The sequence below is a fragment of the Strongylocentrotus purpuratus genome, unplaced genomic scaffold (assembly GCF_000002235.5).
Source record: "Strongylocentrotus purpuratus isolate Spur 01 unplaced genomic scaffold, Spur_5.0 spur5_scaffold_5, whole genome shotgun sequence".
Lineage (NCBI taxonomy): Eukaryota > Metazoa > Echinodermata > Echinoidea > Camarodonta > Strongylocentrotidae > Strongylocentrotus > Strongylocentrotus purpuratus.
The window spans coordinates 10,583,387-10,606,958 of record NW_022145611.1 but is presented as its reverse complement, the minus strand read 5'-3'; the positions used below and the strand labels follow the sequence as shown (position 1 = coordinate 10,606,958).

Here is a 23,572-nt window from a genome sequence, read left to right as displayed (position 1 = left end):
TCTATACAAATGTTAATGAACTTTGTGGAGACAAAAAAAGGGAGTCGTGACAACAATATTGACGCATTACAGCTGTTCAATTTCACAAGAGATATACGTTTTTGAGAGTTCAAAGGGCGTCAACTCTGTATAAAGTGATATGAGCTCAAGTGCGTACGCAGGGGGTGTTTGGGGTTTAACCCCCCCCCCCCCCCACCCCTACAATTTTTGTTTAAAAAAAAAACACTGAGCGATATATCGGTCGGCACGATTTTCAAATTTCGGGGGGGGGGCAAACAAAAAAGAAGGAAAAAAATGTTGCTCAGTATCTCCCCCCCCTCCCCCTCCCTCCCCCCCCCCCCCCCCCCCCTCCCCTTCCCCACTGAGCGAAATATTGGTCGGCGCGATTTCCAAATTTTCAAACATCCTCCTTGAAAAAATCCTGCGTACGCCACTGTATGAGATCATGCCTTTCTGGCTCATATAGCTCGAAACCTAATTTTAGATATTGCAACCTCTGCAATCTCTCCCATTTGTCATAATTGTTTATTTAAACTAATTAATCGGGCATTGTCTTTGACGTAATTACAGGCCGTGATGATATATGTCAGAATTATCATTAAATCCCCCTGGATTTTTCGGAGAGTGGTTAAAGATTATCATGTTTTAGAATGAGTGAATTGAAATCGCAGTGATACTTTCTTCTATTATAAACAAGAAAGCATTATTAATGTTATACTGATGGTGTTTAATTTATTTGGAAGAAAAGCATACATCGTTTTCTGATCAAGAATGAAACATTCTTAGTCTTCTCACATAAATTTTCTTCTCCTGCTTGGTAATGTTTACAAATATGGGATCTTCAACAAATGTTTAACTTCGTCACAAGCTCCGGAAACTCACACTGTCTTCATATTACCATTCCATCTCTCTCTCTCTCTCTCTCTCTCTCTCTCTCTCTCTCGCTATCTCTCTCTCTCTCTCTCTCTCTCTCTCTCTCTTTCTCTCTCTTTATCTTTTTTTTCCTCTCTGTTTCTTCTTCTTCTCCCCTCTGTTTCTTCTTCTTCTTCTTCTTCTTCTTCTTCTTCTTCTTCTTCTTCTTCTTCTCCTCCTCCTCCTCCTTCTTCTCTGTCTTCACCTTCTTCTCCTCCTCTTTTTTCTTCTTCTTCTCCCGGTCACATGCATAACACGTGTTGCAGGTAACGTGCCCTTTTTTCCTCAACAATGCTAAAAAATTGTTCCGCGGAAACTTCAAATGATGACGCTAAAACGAAGTGTGCCAAAAATTTGTCAACAGAAATATTCGGCGACCGCCGAAAGGCAAGATCTGTATAGGGAATGTCATTTATTAGTACGTTCTAATCACGATATTGCATTAGCTTCAGTTCTTGCACGTTATATTTGGTATTGAGCTCGAGAAAAAGGTCGAGTGGTGTCATGTTCGCACAAAGTAGCACTGTGTAGTGTATACAGTCATTAAAATGAGCAAAACTCGTATTTCGTTTTAGTTTCACTTTAAGAGTTTTCTCATTGTAGACCTGTTGACTTGCAGACGTGTTCTCCCAGGGACCGTGTAATTAGAAACACGCATCATGTGATGCTTAGAAACGTGCGCAAAATTAAACATTAAAGATACTATGTCCCTTTTGCAGCCAACCTCAAATTCTGTAGAACTTTGCAGGAATTATGAATATGTCATGTATGTCCTATCTGTGAAATTTGAAAAATGCAAGGGAACCCGTTTACTTGCTAGACTTCACTGTCAAACACTATTGAGTGACTGACTGTTTTTTTTTTCTTCCTTGGTAATAACATACATAACATGAGCTGTAGAGGGTACATGAACATTTTGTCTACATCAATAACCCACTTCTTGTAATGGCCAAAATTAAACTGTCTGATAGAATCTTTTCCCAGCATAAAACGTACGACCATTCGGTACAATGGTCTGAAAATCAAGACTATTACTTACTGGCTCTATAGCTCCTAAGTCGATACGACAACTAATAGTCGTTATTTTCACACTTAAAGACATTTTCAAGCCCCCTTATTTTTAGGGAAGTTCTAAATTAGTATTATCTTTCAAATGCCGTTGGAATCGTTTTCATTTTCTTAGCCTGCATATGGGACATAGTACCTTTAACTAAACAATTCCTTGCACGTCCACATTTTTAAAATCTTTTTAAAGAGAAATTACAAATCAGTTTACAAAGTGCGTCAGAATTCGATGCACGTCTGTACTTTACACTGACAACTAGTTACGACCTTAAATCTTGTCCGACATAGCAACAATTTTTTAAGCACCCTGCACTCTGACTGTTTAAGTATGATAATTCTAAGCTAACATCAGTAAATTTAATAGTTCGACAGTGCGTCTTTCGGGTCTTAAAGTGCAAAGGTGTGAAACCACCTTTAATTATGAATGCTTTTAAGATTGGCAGATGCGTCCTTTACACTGTCTCTTTGCACATGAATCCCTAGTAATGCATCCACTGACGTGGCACCTCCTTCTTATCTCATAAATCAATTATTAACACGTCATCATATTGCCTCCTCGCGATGATTATGCATATTATATCAAATCATCGTCTGTCTGATCAGAATCATTTTCGCGCCAACATTGCAAGGGAGAACTCAATATTGGCTAGATATCGGTCATCATCATGAAGATCGGTCTTTTCTTCGTTGCCGTCTGCGTTTTCTTCTGATTTTTTTTCCTCTGTACGGCCATGCATTATGGTTTAAGGCATGGCCACACAGAAGATTTCTTTTCTGTTGGGGACCGGGGGATATGCAATTAATTATTGATAATTTATTGCATTTTCTTCGTTTTTTATTTTTTGGGGCTGCCCCCTACCCTAGCCCCTGATGCGTACAGTCATGATTCAGTGGCAAAGCAATGGCCTCGTAATTATGAGGCCCCATGATCAAAAACGCGTCGATGTGCTATATAAGTAGTTAAGTACCCTTTTGTGAGACATTTATCCTCGTTGTTGTCAGTTATGACTTAAGGACGTAGGTCCCCTAGTTGATAAGCATAGATGCATACACATGCTTTAGCAGTCACGCAAAATAAACACTTGCAAATTATTATTCAATAAAATCTGAGAATGTATACTATTATCTAGATCTATTAGGAATAAATCATTGTCAAAATCATTACATAAATTGGAGTTTGAAAAAAATCCACCTTTATGACCAACAGTGTATATCAAGAACCCTTTCAATGTATTAACTATTGCTATAGCAATCTCCTGGTAGTACAAACATGGGTGAAATACCGAGAAAGAAAAATTGAATTCAGTAGTTTTAGCACTTTCAATGACAGTCCCTTTCTCCGTTCTCTCAATGGTGTTAGGCAGCTTCAAATCGTTAATTTAGACACTTTTGTTAGGCCAATTGAAACTTGTTTTTCACATTGTCAAGCCTGTGTCTGTATAATGATCACACAGAAGAATCCCAAGACCTGAAATGAAGTGCTTTACAGATTGTTGTATTGTGCGAGGGAGCGGAGCGACCGAGCTCTAGAGAAACCCATAGCCAAATATTATTGTATAAATCTGTGGTATGCATTAAAAAATGAAGAGGGCCTGTAACCCCAGCCCCCCCCCCCCCGTAGTAGTATATACCTAAGTAATGAAATTCAAACACAACACAATCGCAAGGAATTTCAAAGAACTAACTCCCAATGTCCTATCGTAGCGCTCTTTAGAATCATGTTCAGAGTATGTGATACTGCTCTGTCCGCATATTTCAAAGGTGACATTAACCTTTTAATGGTCGTTGGGACTTGCAGTAATATAATTTATGATACTGTTAGGCCTATACAGGGCGTATAAAAATAGTGTACCCAACTTTGGTAGGTCCTAATTAAAAAGTGACAATCAATATGACTTTGAAATGTATTTAATCATGAAGCGTAACTTGTTTTCTGTCCAATGATATCCTATTCATAATATTTCTGCCACGGTTGATTGAGCACTAGGGTCTTTAAACAGTTTGGTCAAAATCGCCCTGTATATACCAAGTTTGGGCTTATAAAACGAATATGCATGTGCTTCGTTGGTCTTAAATCATTTTAAAAGCTAACTTATGCCTCATGCTCCCGTGCTTCATTGTTTAAAATGATCCCTAGGATAAGCTTTAACTATTTTGAACAGTTCTCTCCGGTCACTTGTCCGCTGCGCCATTTCACACGCGTAAGGGGCATAAGGTGTTTATATCGAAAAGCGAATGAAAACTCAAAAATTACTAAGCCCAAATGAAGGAAAGAACACATAATGATAAGTATCCAAGACGTTGACGGTAGACTTTCATAAAGAAGATAAAGTCCCAAATAAATGTTATCCATCACTCAATTGATAAGGGTTACCTTAAAGATAAACTCCAGTTCTGGTAAAAAAAAGGAAATTAATTCTCACAGAATCAAACGAAACTTACACTGAATGTTCAAGATTAGAAATAAATGACAGGTGCCAAACAATTTTGGAAGAAAATGTATACTGGCTGAGTAATGAGCATAGAAAGACAAGGAAATCAAGATAGTTAGCCCCGACACCATGTGTGTTGTCCTATATATAGCTTTCTGTGTACAGTGCTTGTTACTTTACCAAGACTCGGTCAAATTTATTATGATTTTGATGACTCCAGAACCTTGCAGTGCACACCAATACTTACATGCTACATGATCAACTGTTGCTGATCCTTTCCACACCTTTTCTTTCACAATGCAATCGCTTTACCAGTACTAAAGTTTATCTTTAAACAAGGGATGCGAATGAATTCAAGATTGTAATCATCATAACGAAGAGATATCATCAATTTTGTTTGATTTCCTTGAGCTTGAGTTAATTTTAACTCCATTTATCTTCATCTGCCTTATAGTTAACATTAATAAGTGAGCACCTGTTTATGGAATGAGATAACCCACATAATGGCTTTTAACCGACATTCATTGCTTTTAGCCCAAATTTGGTACAAGAGGATTTTGACAATGCTTTTTGAAAAGCCTACTGCTCAGTCATCCGTGGCAGAGCAATTATGAATATGGTATCATTAGACAGGGTATCAGTTACCCTTTAACTTGAAATATGATTCTAGGTTACATAGGTTATAACTTTTTAATTAGAAGCTATATTAAAAGTTTGGTACATTTCTTTTTTAATACGCACTGTCTATGTTGATTTGGGCCGAAAAGTTCGATGCCTCACTTGCTTGGCATATACATTTTTTTAAATAATAATTAATCTTTCCTTGTAGACAATAGTTTTCAGCAGATGGTCATAATCTATAGATAAAAACAAAACTGTCACTGATTGGTTAGCTAAGCTGACGTCATAATCAACAGTGTGTAATGTATAGATCTATAAATGATCAAGGCCACTTCTGATACTGGTTAATTTTCGACACATCGTTGATCAGAATGAGGGTTACTCTTGGTCTCTTGGCGGTCATTTTGACCGTCTGCTCAGCTTTACCGGTCAGCCGCAAAGTCCGTTATGACAGGTAAGGCGTATGCCCGTTGCACATAATGTGTTATTTGCCTGACGTAAGACTGCGTCAGAGATTAGCGCAATCTTTGATGCGCCATATGGGATTTGTACAGTAGTAAAATGGAACGTATCGTTAACAGCGCAAACGGGCTTGATTAGCGCAGGTATTGACGCAAATAAAGTGATGCATTGTGTGTACAGGCATGATATGTAAGTTTGAAATGCTATGTGCACCATTTGTTTTTACAGCAACCAGCAAAAGTGAGTACACCATTGAATTAAGGTTGATATTCCGATGTAACTTTGTACAACGTTTTGTTAAAACACAAGTCTTGAAACAGTGACAGAGTTAGCATTCTGTGAAATGTGTTAACGGGCACAAAATATCTGCCGTTTTCAAGGAAACAGCAGAGTGGCGACAAAAGTTTAAAAAAGGTTAGTACACCCCATGACGTTGAGGCATTAAATGGATATTGAAAATCTGTAATGACTATTCAGTGTATAATTTATCAATATTGCTTTATTTGATTGGATCATGTTTCAATCCTCGGAAACGATTTTTGACAGAGGCTCTGAAATTGACAAGTTCGTTCCTTTACACAGTTAAAATTTTAGTGAACATGTTGTTTAAAAGTTTAAACAACTTTGGATTAACGGGTGACCTGATCTAAGAGTTGTTTAAAATGTTAAGCAACTCGAGTTGTTTAAAGTTTAAACACTTAGTTGATCAAAATTTTGAACAACTTGTTTAAAATCACAATTTAAACAACCGGTGTTGTTTAAAGACGGTAGTTTAAAACGGAGCTGTTGTTCAGTGGGGGTTGTTTACACCAACTGGGTTGTTGAAAGAAAGTTGTTTAAAACGGAGCTGTTGTTCAGTGGGGCTTGTTTACACCAACTGGGTTGTTTAAAGAAAGTTGTTTAAAAAGGAGCTGTTGTTAAATAATAATAATAATACTATTGGATTCTTATATAGCGCACATACCGACCTTGCAAGGTCCTCAAGGCGCTCCAACATTACCCGGCTATGCTAGGCTGCCAAAGGACATTAGTGCCGCGGCGGGACTCGAACCGTGGACCTTGTGATCGACAGTCCGGCGACGTTTCCACTCATCCACGACACCTCTACAGCTTGGTCGGCCATGATGTGAAACAAAGCTTTTAGCCAACGCGCACTTTACTGGCACGTGACACATGACGTCATATGTAAACAACACTGTCTAAAAGCTCTCGTGTAGTAAATATAGCAGTCATTAAATTTTAAACAGCGAATGTTTAACAAAATTACTTTCGTTTCGAGCAACATTGTTTACAATTTGTTCAACTGTTGTTTAAGATAGTGTACAACTGTAAGTGAACATCACTTTTTTAAGCAGCGTTTTTACTGTGTAGTTGGTGTGTTTTACAAGGTCCCACATCATGAACTTTTATTTGGGTTAGATTAGGTGGCATGCGATCCATCTCCAAATTATTCACCTTCAGCTTCTTCAGAAAGGCATTGTTTGCTAAGAACAAAGCAAGGAATCATTTTCGTTTTGAAAAACAGCTGTTTGAGCAGCCCCACCATCATCATCATCATTACTACCACCACAACAAGTCCACCACCACCATCATCACCATTACTAATATAAATATATTCTTTCACCATCATCACCACTAACACCAACACCATCATTATAACCACCACCACCATCATCATTACCTCCAACTCTATCACCAAATCATCACAATTATCACTGTTATACTCGTCACCACCACCACCACCATCACCATCACCATTACTACCACCAACCACCACCACCACCATAAAGTCCACCACCACCATCATCACCATTACTTATATAAAAATTATTGCACCATCATCATCACTAACGCCAACACCACCATTATAACCACCACCAACTTATCATCATCATCATCACCGTCATCCCCGCCATCATTACCACCATCGTCACCATCATTGTCGTTCAAGCATTGGTTTCGACAAAAATGGCAACTATGAACTCGATGCCGATAAAGTAATTTCTTCTTCTTTTTCTTCTATGAACAGCTACAAAGTTTACCGTGTGATTCCCCGTACTCAGGAGGAGTTAGAATGGATGGAAGAGGTAGCTGACAGGTGGGCAATGGTAAGAATGCACAGCAACGAGCAGGTCAACATTTATCAAATGCTACAGGAAGTAATCACATAATTTATTACTCACTGTACTCCATCATTATTCTGTACTGCTTTCAGTTCAACATGTCTATTGCAAGAAAATGAGAAGAAAAAAACAGGCCACCATTTTTCGCCTGGCAATCCTAGACTTTGAACATTAATAGACCGGAATTTTTTATTCAGTTGTATTTGTGCATTTTTCAAATTTTAGATTAAACATTATAGAATGAACAAATATTTTTCCAATGCCATTGAAATAAACATAAAAGTTTGGTTTAGCTGAATTTCGCATTTAAATCAATGGTTATGTAGTTGAAAGGGGTTAGGTCAAGAGGGCGCGGGGAGGGGGTGTCTCAAATGTCCGCGTCAACATGCTGCACCATGTCGACATGCCTTGGATGACACACGAAGGGGCGCCAACGAAAAATGCAAAACAGAAGGCGTGCCAAAAACAAATGCCACAACAAATATAAAGAGACACGGAGATCCCTGAACTTTAAGTATTCTGCGCCCGATATACGAAGGGTAAACTGTATTTGAAATAGAGTTAGGAATTGAAGTAGGAATATAATTTTTTGTTTGAAAGATGGGAATTTTGTTCAAAAGACCAGTCGTTTTGCTTCCTCACATCTGTTGCTTCAGTTAGATCTCGTAATTTCATAATAGCGTTTTAAACGCGTGTATTGCGCCTCAACATACTTCAGTGTAAGACAATTACATTTGGGAAAGTTCAGTTTTTGAAAGCAATCTTAAATTTCTCTTACCTTGCTAAATTCTTTGACTACATCTCTCCAGAGTGTTCGTTAATTCTGCGCCCCAGTTGAAAAAGAAGTGAAATAGAAAGCCACTTATGTCCAATATTTTCAACTCCACTGCCCTATATTCAGACAGCAAGGTGCCGGAATAAACTATTAGTCGTACCTTAGTCAATTTTGATGAGGATTTTTTAAAGCTCAATTTTTGACTCGCAAAATAAAATAAAACAGGACGATTATTGGCAACGGGATTCCCGGAAGAAAACAAAATTGTTCAGGCAGCGTGTATTTTGATGATAAGCAATATTTTTACCACAATAAAAGTATAACTTTTTGCTTGTACAGTTATGTAGATAAGATTGTGAGGCGCCGAAATACCTAGATACGTCACTGCACTGCTATGACTGACTTGTGTACCACAACTTCCACTTTTGACTGTCTTAACCATGTAAACTCTTGAAATTAAGGTACATGTAAAAACACGTTTGTATGGAAAAAATGATGAAGTGAAGAAATTTCGTCCTTTGTTTTGGACCTTTTAGCTTTTATGAAAATCACATGTGGACCGTCAAGGATATTGAGAACCCCTGGTAAATAAGGGATTAAGACTATTTAAAAAAGAAATCGAGTTAACATTTCAATTTATGTCTCTCTTCTCTTCTCCTCTTCTTTTCCCTTCTCTTCTTTTCTCTTTTCTTCTCTTCTCTTCCCTTCTCTTCTCTCCTCTTCTTCCCTCTCCTCTACTATCTTCTCCTCTCTTCGCTTCTCCTCTCTCCTCTTCTCTTCTCTTCTTTCGGCTTCTCTACTCTTCACTTCTCTAATCTTCATTTCTCTCCTCTCTTCTCCTCTCCTTTCTTCACCTCTCCTTTCCCCTCTCCTCTTCTTTCTACTCTTCATCTCTGTTTTTTCCTCTTAATCTTTATCATTTCAGCTTGATTTCTGGAAGCGCCCATCGACGGTTGGACGACCCGTCGACGTTATGGTCTCTCCCGACCAGCAGTTGAGCTTTGTCAGCTCCGCGAGCCGTCCCGGACTCACCATCGAGACGTGGGTAAGTAAAAGCGATCACCATTATTAAATGGGAGAGGGAGGGGGAGGGAGGGGGAAGAAGGGAGAAGGAGGGGGAAGGAGGGGTCGAATCCTTTTGCCAACAAGTTAGTCCAATTTTTTCAGCAAGCAAAAAAAGATATGATAAGAAAAATAGGTCCTTGTTTTGTTTTTGTTTTTTGGTCGCAATATTGTAACAAAATGGGCAAGAGGAGTACACATTTTATTCCAACAGGCAAACAAAAAGAATGGAATAAATGAATAATTAAATGCTGAATTTATAAATAGAGAGGGCAATGAATAAATATAAATGTCATTGATTTTGGCGGGTTTTTAGGCCAAGGCTCGAAATATTCCGATTTACTGACAGGGTATTTTAAATGCCATGCCCCAGCAACTCACTCTGCCTCTGACGAGGTCCCTGATCACGTGGTACAAATGAATCACGTTAAAAGAAAAAATGTCGCAAATAAAGAAAATAATCATTATCTAAAATATTGATTACAGTCTGTAAATAACTTTTTTGCGTTCGGTTTGAGGACGTAGAACCGTGTATAGTTAATATGCAATTCAAACCTTGTAATAATTCCATTTGTAGGAAAGCGGAAACAGAGAAGAAGAAAGGCGAAAATTTGATAAAGTCTGACCGATAATAAGAAAGTAATGAGTTTGAAATATGAGATTACTAAATCTATGCGAATCGCATATTGGCAATCTGGTAACTGTATTGTGACGTGTTTCCAACAGAAAAAAATCTTCTGTGTGCCCATGCTTTGAGCCATAGTGCATGGCCGTACAGAGTATTTGTTTATGTTGGGGAATGGGGTAAAATGCAATGAATTACTGAAAATGTATTGCATTTCTTTGTTTTCTTTATTTGTGGGAACTGCCCCCTACCCTAGCCCCCGCTGCGTATAGTCATGGTTCAGTGGCAAAGCAGTGGCCTCATAACTGTGAGGCCCCAGGATCAAAACCGTGTCGACGTGCTATATTAGTGCCCTTTTGTGGGGCATTAATCCTCATTGCTATCATTTATGACTCAATGGCGTAGGTCCCCTAGTTGGGAAGCATAGTAGCATACGCATGCTTTAGCAGTCACGCAAAACAAACACTCGCAAATTATTATTCAATACAATCTGAGAATGTATACTATTATTTAGATCTATTAGGAATAAATCATTGTCAAAATAATTCCATAAATTGGGGTAAAACAAAGGTGTATCTGCTCACTTGCCGACTTCAACAATTTATTGATATTTTTATAGATCCGGTTGCTTGTGTTTTGACTTGTATATTCATTGAATGTTATATCTTTCGGCTTGCTTTACACGTACTTGTTTCTCCTATAGATCTCCAACGTCCAGGATTTGATCGACCGAGAGGCTGTCGCGATGGTCAGTTCTAAGAACGACTTTGATGCGGCTGCTTTCGACTATAACAATTACCACACCTACGAAGAGGTAAAGATTTAACCAATCATGTTACAAAATACCACCACGTGACGGGAGGGAGACGGGGGCGGGGCTAAGGGTCGTCCCATACCCATCAAATGGAAAGAGACAAGGTCAACAGTTTATAGGAAAGTTAAATCTTATATGCCATTATGTAGTATTATATTATATTATATTATATAACTCTCCCATACTCTCTTCTGCCACGCCCATTTACGAAATTTCTGTTTCAGTTCTGTTTTTTCTCTGAGGGCCTTGAGATTCGAACACTCAGCCCTTAGATTAAGAGTCAAGTGTATGAGTATGAAACATTATACCACGACACATTTCGATACGACGTCTTGTAAATTGATAAATTAAACTACATTTATTTAGCATTCTGCCTCTAATCCTGCATAATTCCCAGCTTTTCATTGATTAAACGTTACTGTATCTTCTTTTCTAATTATTTCATTTTCTTTTATTTACCTTCTTCAGTATACTTTTCTTTTTCCTTCATTTTTATGTCTTCCAATTTTGTATTCATAGTTCCCTTTTTCTCTTTTTTCTTTTCACTCCGCTTTTTCTCCCACCCTTACTTTGATGTTTTTTATTCGTTCGTCATTTTCTCAATATTGTCTCGTCCTGTCGTAATTTCTTTATCTCTTTTTTTTCTTCATTTGTCTTTTCAGATCTTTGCTTGGATGAATGACTTTGCCTCCTCTCACCTTGGTGTCAGCATGGTCCAGGTCACTACCACTTACGAGGGAGAAGCCGTTTACGGACTCAGGGTAAACTTTGCGTCATCATCACGATCTTGAAGAAGGTCCCCTTTTTTTTTGTTAAGAGACCCATTACCAGTGGCTGGGGGCTTGACTGTCCCGTGCCCCTTCACCATGTTGAAGCCCTGCAGTTGGCATATTCTATAACGCACACAACCCCCTCCCCCAAAAAAGTAACATTCGTAATGTTATTTCCCCTTCCCCTTACAAAATGGATCCTTATCTATCTCCTATTGAATGTTACTTTTCGTTTGTGTGTGTGTGTGTGTGTGTGTGTGTGTGTTATCACATGGTGTACAAAATACCATTTGAGCAACTTATGAATTTGCATAGTTTGGGTTTGTGCAAAAAACGGGGCCCGTTATGCATCCAAGCATTTCGCTTTTTTTTGGAATGAAGGTTCCTTTCAGAATATTCAAAACCACTTGAAGAAACCGTTGTATAGCTTTAGAAAACACTTTGAAGGAAGGTACCTTCGCAAAATCATGAAAAAACATTAACCCTCCTCTCCTTTCTTTAACACCGCCTCTGCCCCCTTTCGCAACCCAATTGGCATACCTTAAGTGCACAACTAAACATTTACCCCTTTTTACTTTGTAATCGTTAAGAAATTGTGTGTCTCCCCTTAAAATCAAAAATCCTGATGCCGCCTCGTTTTCGACAACACTTTCCTCATAACACATAAACATCTGCCTGTAATCACACCGAACAGATCGCGAAATCACCATCTGCAACGAACGTGGCTTACATCCAGGGAGGCATCCATGCCCGCGAATGGATCAGCCCAGCTACAGTCATCAACCTCATCAAAAATGTATGTGATCTCAGTAGCCGTATATAATTTATATCTCTCGCTTTTTTCAGTTGAAGAATTGCTTTAGTCGAGTATCGGAGATTATTCCACCCTACCCCTATTGTAAGGAGTGTACGGACGCGTTTGCTCCCCCCCCCCCCCCCCCCCTATCCTCGAAACTAAAAAAATTAATATTTTTAAACTTAAAAGAACGTCATAGAACGGAGCAGCAATGTGGAACAGGAGCATAACTGTATTTTTTTTCTTGTAAAAGTGAATATAACCAAATGTCACTTACATTGATCATTTGTGTTCCATCTATCAAAAAAGCTTGGCTTTCGATGGGTTCATTCAGAGTTATATTTACTTTGAATGCACAATAACCGAAATGAAACTTTAAAATATTTCATGTAATTTTTTGTAACTGTATGAAACTGTTCTTTTTACTGTGTTATTTCTGAACAACTTGTCCCTTGTAGGTTATAAAGGACGTACTTCTCAAATGAAATCTTATAAATAAAATCATGAAAAGGAAAGTGTGTTCGTGTCTGAATCATTTTTCATGTTTCGTTTTCTTTCATTATAATGCAATTCTTTACATTTTACGTCTGTTTTCTTTCTCACGTTCTTGTTATCCTTTTCTGTCCCAATTTCTTTCTTCTTTCATTTCTCTCTCTCTCTCTCTCTCTCTCTCACACACACACACACACACATACACACTTTCTCTCCCTCCCTCTTCCTCTCTCTCTTCCTCTCTCATCTTCCCATCTTTCTCCTCATATTAGCGCTTAGAGACTTCGGTGGTAAGCGCTTTATAAGTAACGTTTTTATTATTATTATAACAGTACATAGATAACTACGGCAGTGATGATACGGTGACGAGCATGTTGGATAACTTTGTGTGGATCATTGTACCCGTCTTCAACGTCGATGGATACAAGTTCAGCATCTCCGTGAGTATGAAGAGAGAGAAAGAGAGAAAGAGAGACAGAGAGACAGAGACAGAGAGATAGAAAAAGAGAGTGGGGAGGGAGAAAGATAGAGAGAGAGAGAGAGAGAGAGAGAGAGAGAGAGAGAGAAAGGAAGAGGCAGAGAGAAACTCAAATTGATTAAACAAATGAATTTTGTTGGAATGAACATTTCCTAAACGAGGAACTTGAATGAGGGCTTTCACCAACACCAGTCAACATGTATTTGAATAAAGTCATCTGTATTTAAAAGCGTGTACGATTTTGTAATATTCTCCATGGCACCTGATGCGTCATTTGCTAACGTAGGACTACGTCACCGACATGCGCAGAAGTCAATGCGCAATGTAAGAATGACATCGTACACAAAGTTATAAACTTTATAATGCAAAATGTATAGGAAGAATATTACTTTTAATTATTACCTGCGCCTTTGCACCCCTTCTGCTTCTTTTTAACGAGTGGTGCAAGCATTAATTTTAAAAAAACCTACGCATAATGTAGATTATGATACGAACGAATCAAAGATTTTTTCAAATGTTGGTCAACACACCTACCACTTTCCTGCCAGGCACCTGTCCAAGGACAATATAAAGGTACGTTCTCGGGTAGGGCTTTCTGAGTTTGAGAAGAAGAAGAAGAAAAAAAACTTGGGGTATGACTCAGCTCCTTTTCATATTATACTGTATTGTATTGTTTATTTTCGTTGACAGGACGATCGTATGTGGCGCAAGAATCGCAACCCCAACACTGGTGGCTGCGCTGGAGTCGATCTGAACCGCAACTACGACTACCAGTGGGGAGGTAGGAGAATAGTAGGGACATTTATTTATCGAACAATTTACTGCAGCCATTAATCGGTCATCTTCTCAGTACTCTAGAATACTGAATGTCCCACTTCCCTTTTCACTATTCCGTTCGATTCTCTTTCCTGTAATTTTGTTTTCAGGCATTAAATTTCTTGTTTTAGCCTCCATTGCACTCGTGAATTCATTTTCTTTGCATTCTGTTCTCCCAGACTTTCTCTCTCGTCATGTCATTCTCTTGGCATTCCATGTTTCTGTTCTGTTCAGTCTCCTAGAATTTCCCGTGGCAAAAATGTCAAATGAAATATTGCGCTTAAAATCATATTTTCCTTCTGCTGCAGAGATTTTGTTAAACTATTTTCCAAAGATTAACTTCAGTTATAGACGATTTAATGAAGCTAATCTTTGGAAAAAGTTATATGTGGCAAATAAAACCCTGAAAATTGAAAAAGAAATTTATCGGAAATTAAATCGTTGCTAACTTGTTACTGTTGTTGTCTTCTTGCGTTTCCTGTCCAGATATTGAAAAAAATGTAGATCGTACTTTTATCTTTTACACAAAGTGATGATCTTAAAACTTAAACTTAAAAACTTAAATCTTAATGAAAAGTTGGAAGAAAGAAAAGAAAAGAAAAAAGAAAATTGCAAGTGTGTGCGTGGGTGCGTGTGGGTGCGCAGGTGAAAAATTGTTCGATTCATTTTGTTCATGAACTAGTCATCTTAAATTAATTTATAAAAACAAGCAATTTAATAAAATTGTTTAGATCTTTATAATGTTTATTAATATTTGAATAATTATTATATTTTTTCATCGAGGCTTTGAATGAATAAAGAGAAGCAGAGTGTTTAATATTGTCAGGTAAAGCATTCCAAATATCCGTACTATGGTGTCTTATCGTTTTATAGGCCATAATTATTTGCGGGTTAGTTAAGGAGGTCGGATGAGTGTCGTGTAGGACACAAATGTATATCAATTTTGTACACAAAAAAAAATATTTCGAAATGCTAATGGTATAATACTCATCCAAAAATTATACATAAAGATTGCAATTTGGAAAATGTGAATGTCAGCAATTTGTAATGTTTTTAACTCATAAAATATTTGATTCATATGGGCTAAATGATGTTAATGTGTACAAATACGGAGTGCCTTCTTTCGGAGACGATATATTAACATAATTTTCATCGTATTACTATTACCCATACTATGTTACAATAAGATATGTATGACAAAATGAATGAATTGTAAAGCATAAATAGTGACTTTTGTGAGAGATAATACTTCAATTTGTATAGAATGCCTATGCCTCTCGAGATTATCAAGCAAATGTTATTAACATGACTATTCCAAGTTGAATCAATTATTACACCTAATAATTTTGTTACTTCTTTTTCAATTATGGGCATGTCATCTATAACAATGTTATTAGAGTGTATGTTTTTTAAATAAATGTAATTAGTCTTATTAATATTTTGAGAGAGTTTGTTGGATTTGAGCAAAGATGATAGTTTGTTTAATATTATATTGAATGTTGTGATAAGAATGTCTCTATGTTAATAAAATACGTTAGTATCCTTTGCGAAAAACATAAGTTTTGTTCGCAGATGATGCAATAACCATATCATGCATATATATTACAAAATAGTATGGGACCTATGGTGGGGCCTTGAGGTACTCCGCACTTAACGGTGGGAATATTAGATAATAATTTAAGAAAAACAAAAATAGAACAAAGATTATAATTCATAATTCAATGGAGAGAAATAATTGCATTTGTGATCGATAAACTATGTCCATCGTTCCCACCATTCTATCAATCCTCTTCTTCCCTCTCTCTTTCTACCCTCTCTCTCTCTCTCTCTCTCTTCTAGTTCAAGTATTTTATCATCGAACATTCCTTTCACTCTATCTTCTTTAAAATAGGTGCCAGCAATCAGAAGTGCGCCCAGGACTATCAGGGCACAAAGGCGCTGAGTGAACCCGAGAACAGCGGCTCCAAGGATTTCCTGCAGGGCTTTGGTTCAAACCTCAAACTCTTCATTGATTTCCACTCCTATGGCCAGTACTGGCTCTACCCATGGGGTTACACCAGGAGAACCGTTACACAACCAGATAGAGACGATCAGGTACCCAATAAACAGAACACCAAAAAGTAACGTCTTTTGGGAGTGTATTTTAAGTGATTTTAAAGTATAGTGCCTTTTGAACTAGATTTAAACGTTATCGACACGTGCCTTCATTTAAACAAAACAGGTACTCCTGTTCACGTTTTCATCTAACCTAAAAACCACCAGTTTATCACGCGACTGGAGCAACGTGATTCCACTTACCTCTGTAAATCAAGTGTTTATGACCAAATAACCACTTGACCAAGCAACGAGTTTTTTGTCAGTTAACCGATGGTGGCGATAAATACGTAATTATTTGGTCTTGTAAGCACCTTTATTGATTGGTTTCACAGGTTATCCAAGGTTGATGGTAATAATCACGTTACTTACACCGGCTAATCGTCTTATTGTTCTGTCCGTGAATCTCTGGTTATATTCAACTAGTAATTCTGAGGTGTCTTACACACCTCTTTAAAAGGTTTCAAAGTTACCATAAATTTCTTGGTTATGATCACGTGGCTCAAGCTGATTACTAATCTAAGCTGTGAAAACGTGATATGTAGGTGTGAAAATTAGTAATTATTAAGTGTTTTAAAACACCTTTTTAAATGGTAGTCAAAGTTGCCATAAGTTCCGCGGTGATGATCTCGTGACTCAAACGGATTATTGATCTAAGCTTGTCATACGTGACTTTTAGGTGTGAACAATTAGTCATTATTAGGTGTCTTAAAACACCTATTTAAATGGTTTCAAAGTTACCATAACTTTCTTGGTGATGATCACGTAGTTAAAACTGATTACTAATCTAAGCTGTGAATCCGTGATATTTAGGTGTGAAAAATTAGTCATTATTAGGTGTATTAAAACACCTATTTAAATGGAAGTCAAAGTTGCCATAAGTTCCGCGGAAATGATCTCGTGACTCAAACGGATTATTAATATAAGCTGGGCATACGTGACTTTTAGGTGTGAAAAATTAGTCATGATTAGGTGTCTTAAAACACCTATTTAAATCGTAGTCAAAGTTGCCAGCAGTTCCGCGGTGATGATCGCGTGACTCAAACGGATTATTAATATAAGCTGGGTATTCCGTGTTTTCCATGTGAGAAAATGAGTTATTCTTGGGTGTCTTGATGGTTTCACAGTTACCATTTAAGTTCCGTGGTGATAATCCCGTGACTGTTGGCATATTTCTATGTTCACCAGTTGATAACTGACTGTTGGCATATTTTCATTGCACCAGTTGATAACTGGAGTGTGCATATTTCCAGTTGCACCAGTTGATGACTGAGCGTTGGCATATTTCGAGTTGACCCAGCTGACACCAATTCATTTGCATATTGAATATGGGGTGCGTGCAGATCTATGTTTTTTAAACAATTTATCTGAATTTACAGCATATTTCTTAATTACTGATGATTTAGTTATATGCAATTCATTTCGAAAATACTACAAATATAAATTACCAGTTAATAGGACATTTCGCTACTTCGTATAAATAGTTAAACATGAATAAGGGAAACATTAACTGTGAACTAAAATAATTTCAATAAAGTACAAGTATACGAGTTTTTTTTCGATTAATTCAATTATGTAAGTCTACTTATTACCAATGCCCTTACATTGGAAATACAGACGTACCAGTATTGCAGTATTGTTGCTGTTCAACTGGTTGGAAGTTTTACCAAATGGTTCTAATGGCTCAGCTAGACCAGTTGAATTATAACTGGCCTGGATCAACTGGATCATTTAGCCCATTTCAATTCCCAGGGTTACCAGTTGGCATTAAATGGTTCATCAACTGGACCAGTTGCAACTAGCTTTCTCTTCTGGGATGTTTGCAACCCCCCCCCCCCCCCCCCCCCCCCCCACCCAACCCCCTCTAATCCCAAACTGCTTCCGGGCGCGCCTTGACGTAATTATGGAAGATCCAAGACACGATGTTCAGAAACGGGATGAGGACATCATTATTTTGGTTCATTTATTGTGTAACATTTGCGTAATTATTGGGTTGAACGCGGGTTACAGTAACATACTTCCTCTTCGACGTAAATTTCACGTGAATGAAGAACATGATTCATCTCAAGTCAGCCTCGTAATATTCACGTGAATTTCACGCAGATATTTTGACTAAAACTATCACTAACGCTTCACGTGTTTCTGTGACACGATAATTTCGTGTATGAAGATGTAATTTCATAACCAAACAAACACGGGAGTATTAGGTTTACAAACCATGGTCTCCAAGGTAGGGATAATCACGTTATTATAATGGTGATATTGCAGTGACAATTGCGTGATTTAGTGTACGTGTGTTTTAAGTTACCTAATGCAAAAAACGTATTAACACATTTACGTAAATGTCCGGTGTTTGAAGAACGTAACTCTCCTCAAGTCGATACCTTGATATTGACGTGATTTTCACGTGATTTTGTTTATTGGGTATGACTTGTATTTTGCAGCATTGCAAAGTTACACCAATATCTTTGACACAAGAACGGTTTTTGAAGCCTGTGCCCATTATTACATGCGCGCGAGCATACGTTCGAGACTCGCCAATAGACACCACTTTTTCATATGTGAAACCTCACTTGATACATAAATTCCTATATACTATGGATATAATCAACCTTTCCAAATGGATTGCAGACATTTATTAGATATGCACAAAATAACGATACAGATTGCATAAAACACTCTCCGGCTGACAACATGACAAGTGCTCAGCCCCTTGACCCCCATGCCGAGGTTCATGCCCTGGACCCCACGCCAATTTACGCTCTACCTGATCGATAATAGTCATGGAAAAACGTTCCGCTGGACCTGCAAGTAACTTGTAAGACTGGTGGTGATGCAGATTTCTCGTCTGCCCCCCGGCCCCCCTTCCGAAAAAATTTTCTCATTACGTCACTGCCCCTGGAATGTTTGCCCCCCCCCCCCCCCCCATCCCAAACTGCTTCCGGCGCGCCTGATGAAATAACATGTGATTGACAAAGGCAATATGAAATAGAAGACACGCTACAGGTGACGCCGACACAGCCTGGTAGGATATATGGACAGGGAATCTAGATGACGTAGTAAACAGTTAGAAATAGAGAGAAGATACATGGAAAGGAGACGGGATTGGAGAAAAACAGAATTGAAGTAAATTTCTTCGAAAACACTAAATTTTCCCAGCAAACTTCCATTTGAACTTATAATTAATTTTTAAAAGATAATATGAAATACTATGATGTCATTTACACCACAATTGACTCGTCTGATAGACAGGGGGCTTCAGTTTTGGAATCATTACAGGGGTTTTTGTTTTATTTATTTTAGAAAGATCTAGCCATCGCAATCGAGAATTCAATCACCTCGGTCCATGGCAAAGACTATTTCGTTGGAGAATCAGGACCTGACATGTGTAAGTATATCGTTTCCATAGAAAAAAAGTTTCTAAAATGTTGTGAGTGTCATTTCGTCTGAACGCATCAATTACTCTCTGTCATTTGATAAGTCAAATGCTTGATAATAATTCTTGATAAACAAATAATCTACATTAATTATTTTTTAGCAAATGAGTAAACATTGATTGCAGGAGCCTGCAATTTTTAATGCCGAAATATGGCAACAAATCGATACTTTGAATCATCCTCCTGGTTATCATCATCATCATTATAATTATAATTGCATGGAAAAAAACATAATTATGAAAAGTTCCGGGCAAAATACTTATCATTCAGTGTCATAATAAGAATATATTCCTTTACAATCATAGCATTATATAATGAAACCAATAGTTGTATGTAATATCAATCTGCAGACCATTTCCGTTATCATCATCAGCTCAAGGCTCAACAAGAAAAGGCATTCAAGGAATAGATTCCTACCAGATACCAATTTTACTAGTACTATGTCATGGGTGAAGAGTGGCAAATGTAAAATAATATCTTTCCAAAGGATATTAGAGCTGGGCTGGGACTCAAATTGCTCATCATGTTATCCACAGTCGAGTGATGTATCCAATTTGCCACGTCACCCATACTTTATCATCATTAAAGGACTCGAAACGCGAATCATGTGATCCACAGTCCGGTGGCGTATCCACTATAACACGACACCCCTAGATTATCATCCATATCAATATCTCTATCTCAGATCCCGCCACAGGTGGGAGCGAAGACTTTGGTTACGGCTCCCTGGGTGTGAAGTACACCTACGTCGTGGAGCTGAGGGATGAGGGCATCTTCGGGTTCGAGCTCCCCGCCTACCAGATCCAGCCCACCGCTGAGGAGATCTTCGCCGGTATGAAGACACTCGGCAAGCAGCTCGTTGCCGAGTTTGCTTAGTGAGGGGCGACTATGATTGCGACTATGGCTATCACACGACCACTGTGCATGAGGGGGGGGGGATATTCTTCGATTTGTTTTTCATTAGTGGAAAATATTTCAAAATTCAAAAATCTTGAACGTGTTTGGTTAGGCATAATCGTTAACGTGGGCTTTGATGGGAATATTAAAGACAACGACAATGGATGGAGTACAATTGTCATGTAAAATGTTGAGACAATAAAATATCATTAAAAATTCAAATGTTTTGGCAACTGAAATGATTGCCATTGTATTCAGACTGGTCTAAATGAGAGAATGCCAGATGATGATGATTTTAATGATGATGATGGTAATGATGATCATGTGACCACCATGATAATAATGACAACAGTGAAGATGGCCATTATGATGATGATTTATGACAATGATGCTGGTTATGATGTTGAAAATGGTGGCAATTAATGACAATGAGGATGATGATTTAAGTAATATGGTCATGATTATAACTATGACAACACTGGTGATTATATTGTGGTGATAATGAAAGGGGTGATGGAGATGACGATGCAGGCGAAGAGAAGAAAAGGATGATGATGATGGATGTTGATGATGACTATGAAGATGATAATAACGATCATGATCATGATCATATTAATGTAAATTAGGATGATATTGATGAAGATATGATTGTCATGATTAAGATGATGTTTGCGGTGATGATGAAGGAGATGATGGTGATTATTATGAAGATGTTGATAATAATGATAATGACTACAATGATGATCATGATCATGATCATGTCATAGAATATGAGGAAGATGATGATGAATATAATGATAGTAGTGATTAAGATGAAGATTGAGGTGATAATGAAAGAGATGATGAAAGAGATGATGGCGGTGATGGTGGTGACGATCGATGGTCTTAATGATGAAGATAATAAAGATGATAATGTTTATGAGAGTGGTGGTGATGGTGACGACGATAATGATGATGGTGATATAATAGAGAAAAAAGCCATGATGCTGATCTATTGCTGATGGCGATGCTGATTAATGCTTTTTGTCATGTATATGTTTTAAGGACGTTAATAGAAGGCTGCAAATTAAAAAAATGCGTTCTTTATGCAAGCTCAGCACTTTAAACCCCAGCATATTATCTTTATCAGTTGAGTCTTCAAATATTTATAAAATGCTGGAAATTAAAACAACTGTAATGTTTTATGCCTGATAATGCTCATTAATACGTTGACGATTTTCACTTGACCAGTCTATACAAATGTCAATGAACTTTGTGGAGACAAAAAACAGGGAGTCGTGACAACAATATTGACGCATTACAGCTGTTCAATTTCCACAAGAGAGATACGACTGTTGAGAGTAAAAATGGCGTCAACTCCTCTTAATGCGATATGAGATAATACCTTTCTGGCTCATAGCTTGCAACCTAAATTGAAACATTGCAACCTCAGCAATTTCTGCTGTTCGTCATAATTGTTTGTTTAAACTAATTGATCGGGTATTGTTTTTGAGATTACAGACCGCGAAGACATATGTCAGAATTGTCGTCAAATCCTCTTGGATTGTTCGGAGATTGGTTAAGAGTATTATAGTTTTATAATGAGTGAATTAAAATCGCAGTAATACTTTTAACAAATATAAACTAGAAAGCATTATCAGTGTATACTGACGGTGTTTGATTATTATGGAAAGATAAGCATACATAATCCGAGCTTGTTTGCAGTCACCATAATGGTTCTAGGACACCTATCCCCTGGACATCAACCCCGGTAACCACCCCCAATCAACTACCCCCTAGGACAACTACCCCCTAGGGCAACCACCCTCTAGGACGGCTAATCCCCGGGAAAACTACCCCCGGAGAACTACACCCAGACAACTACTCCCTAGGACAACTACCCCACGGACAACTACCCCCTTGGACAACTACCCCCTGGACAACTACCCCCGGACAACTACCCCCTACGACAACCATCCTCAAGGACAACTACCCCCTGACAACTATCCTAGGGGGTGGTTGTCTGGGGAGTAGTTGTCCGGGGGTAGTTGTCCGGGGGTAGTTGCACCGGGGGTAGTCGTCATATAGGGTGGTTGCCCTAGGGGGTAGTTGTCCTAGGGGGTAGTTGACTGGGGGTGGTTATACGGGGGGGGGCTGTCCAGGGGGTAGGTGTCCGGATACGATATCCATGTCGTGCTAAGCTCAGCAGACTTCGTGGCCGTATCCTGAACAGATCGTGATGGATAGAAATTGCTCAACTAGTTTTCAACCTATTAAAAGGGAAGTCCACCCTGATGTAAAGTTGGTTTCAATAGAAGCAGAAAAATGAGAGAAACAGGTTCGTGAAAGTTTTGAGCAAAAGCTGATTAGAAATAGGAAAGTTATAAAGATTAGAAGGTGCGATCAACCAAACACAAATTGGCAACACTGTGACGTATCTTACGAGGTCCCCTTCCATTTTTCCTGTACTAAGAAGGAAAAAAAGGTGTAATTATTTTCCCTCAAGAAAATTTTCAATCATACATTCACCCTAAATTTATTTTTTTATTCAACCAATGTATGAAACAAATCTATTCCTCATCAATAAGTTAAAATAATGAAAGTTTATGATTTTTTTTGTACAGAGCAAATTGAAGAGGAGCTCTCAAGATATAACACAGTGTTGCCTATTTGTGGTTGACTGATGACAACTTCAAAAGTTCATAATTTACCTATTTTTAATCGGATATTGCTCACAAATTCACTGATATGCTTTTGTTAAAACCAATTTAATATCGGGTTTTAAAATCGGGTCCAAAATTTCGCAACGACTCAGGAAAATTTGAAAATCGCGCCGGCCAAAAAGTCGCTCAGTGGGGGGGGGGGGGGGGGGGGGGGGGGGGGGGGGGGGGGGGGGGGGGGGGGGGGGGGGGGGGGGGGGGG

At 38.2% G+C, this 23,572-nt stretch overlaps 1 protein-coding gene across 1 annotated transcript; it reads left to right on the top strand.

The window, feature by feature from the left end:
- Positions 1 to 5,385: 5,385 nt before the first annotated feature.
- Positions 5,386 to 20,811, top strand: LOC115929767 (carboxypeptidase B-like). The gene is made up of 11 exons (XM_030999751.1): positions 5,386 to 5,484; positions 7,522 to 7,600; positions 9,316 to 9,435; positions 10,781 to 10,891; positions 11,554 to 11,652; positions 12,356 to 12,457; positions 13,282 to 13,389; positions 14,118 to 14,208; positions 16,135 to 16,337; positions 19,641 to 19,725; positions 20,460 to 20,811. The coding sequence occupies exons 1-11, from the start codon at positions 5,402 to 5,404 to the stop codon at positions 20,648 to 20,650; spliced, it is 1,272 nt and encodes a 423-aa protein (XP_030855611.1). The 5' UTR covers positions 5,386 to 5,401; the 3' UTR covers positions 20,651 to 20,811.
- The last annotated feature ends 2,761 nt before the right edge of the window (positions 20,812 to 23,572 follow it).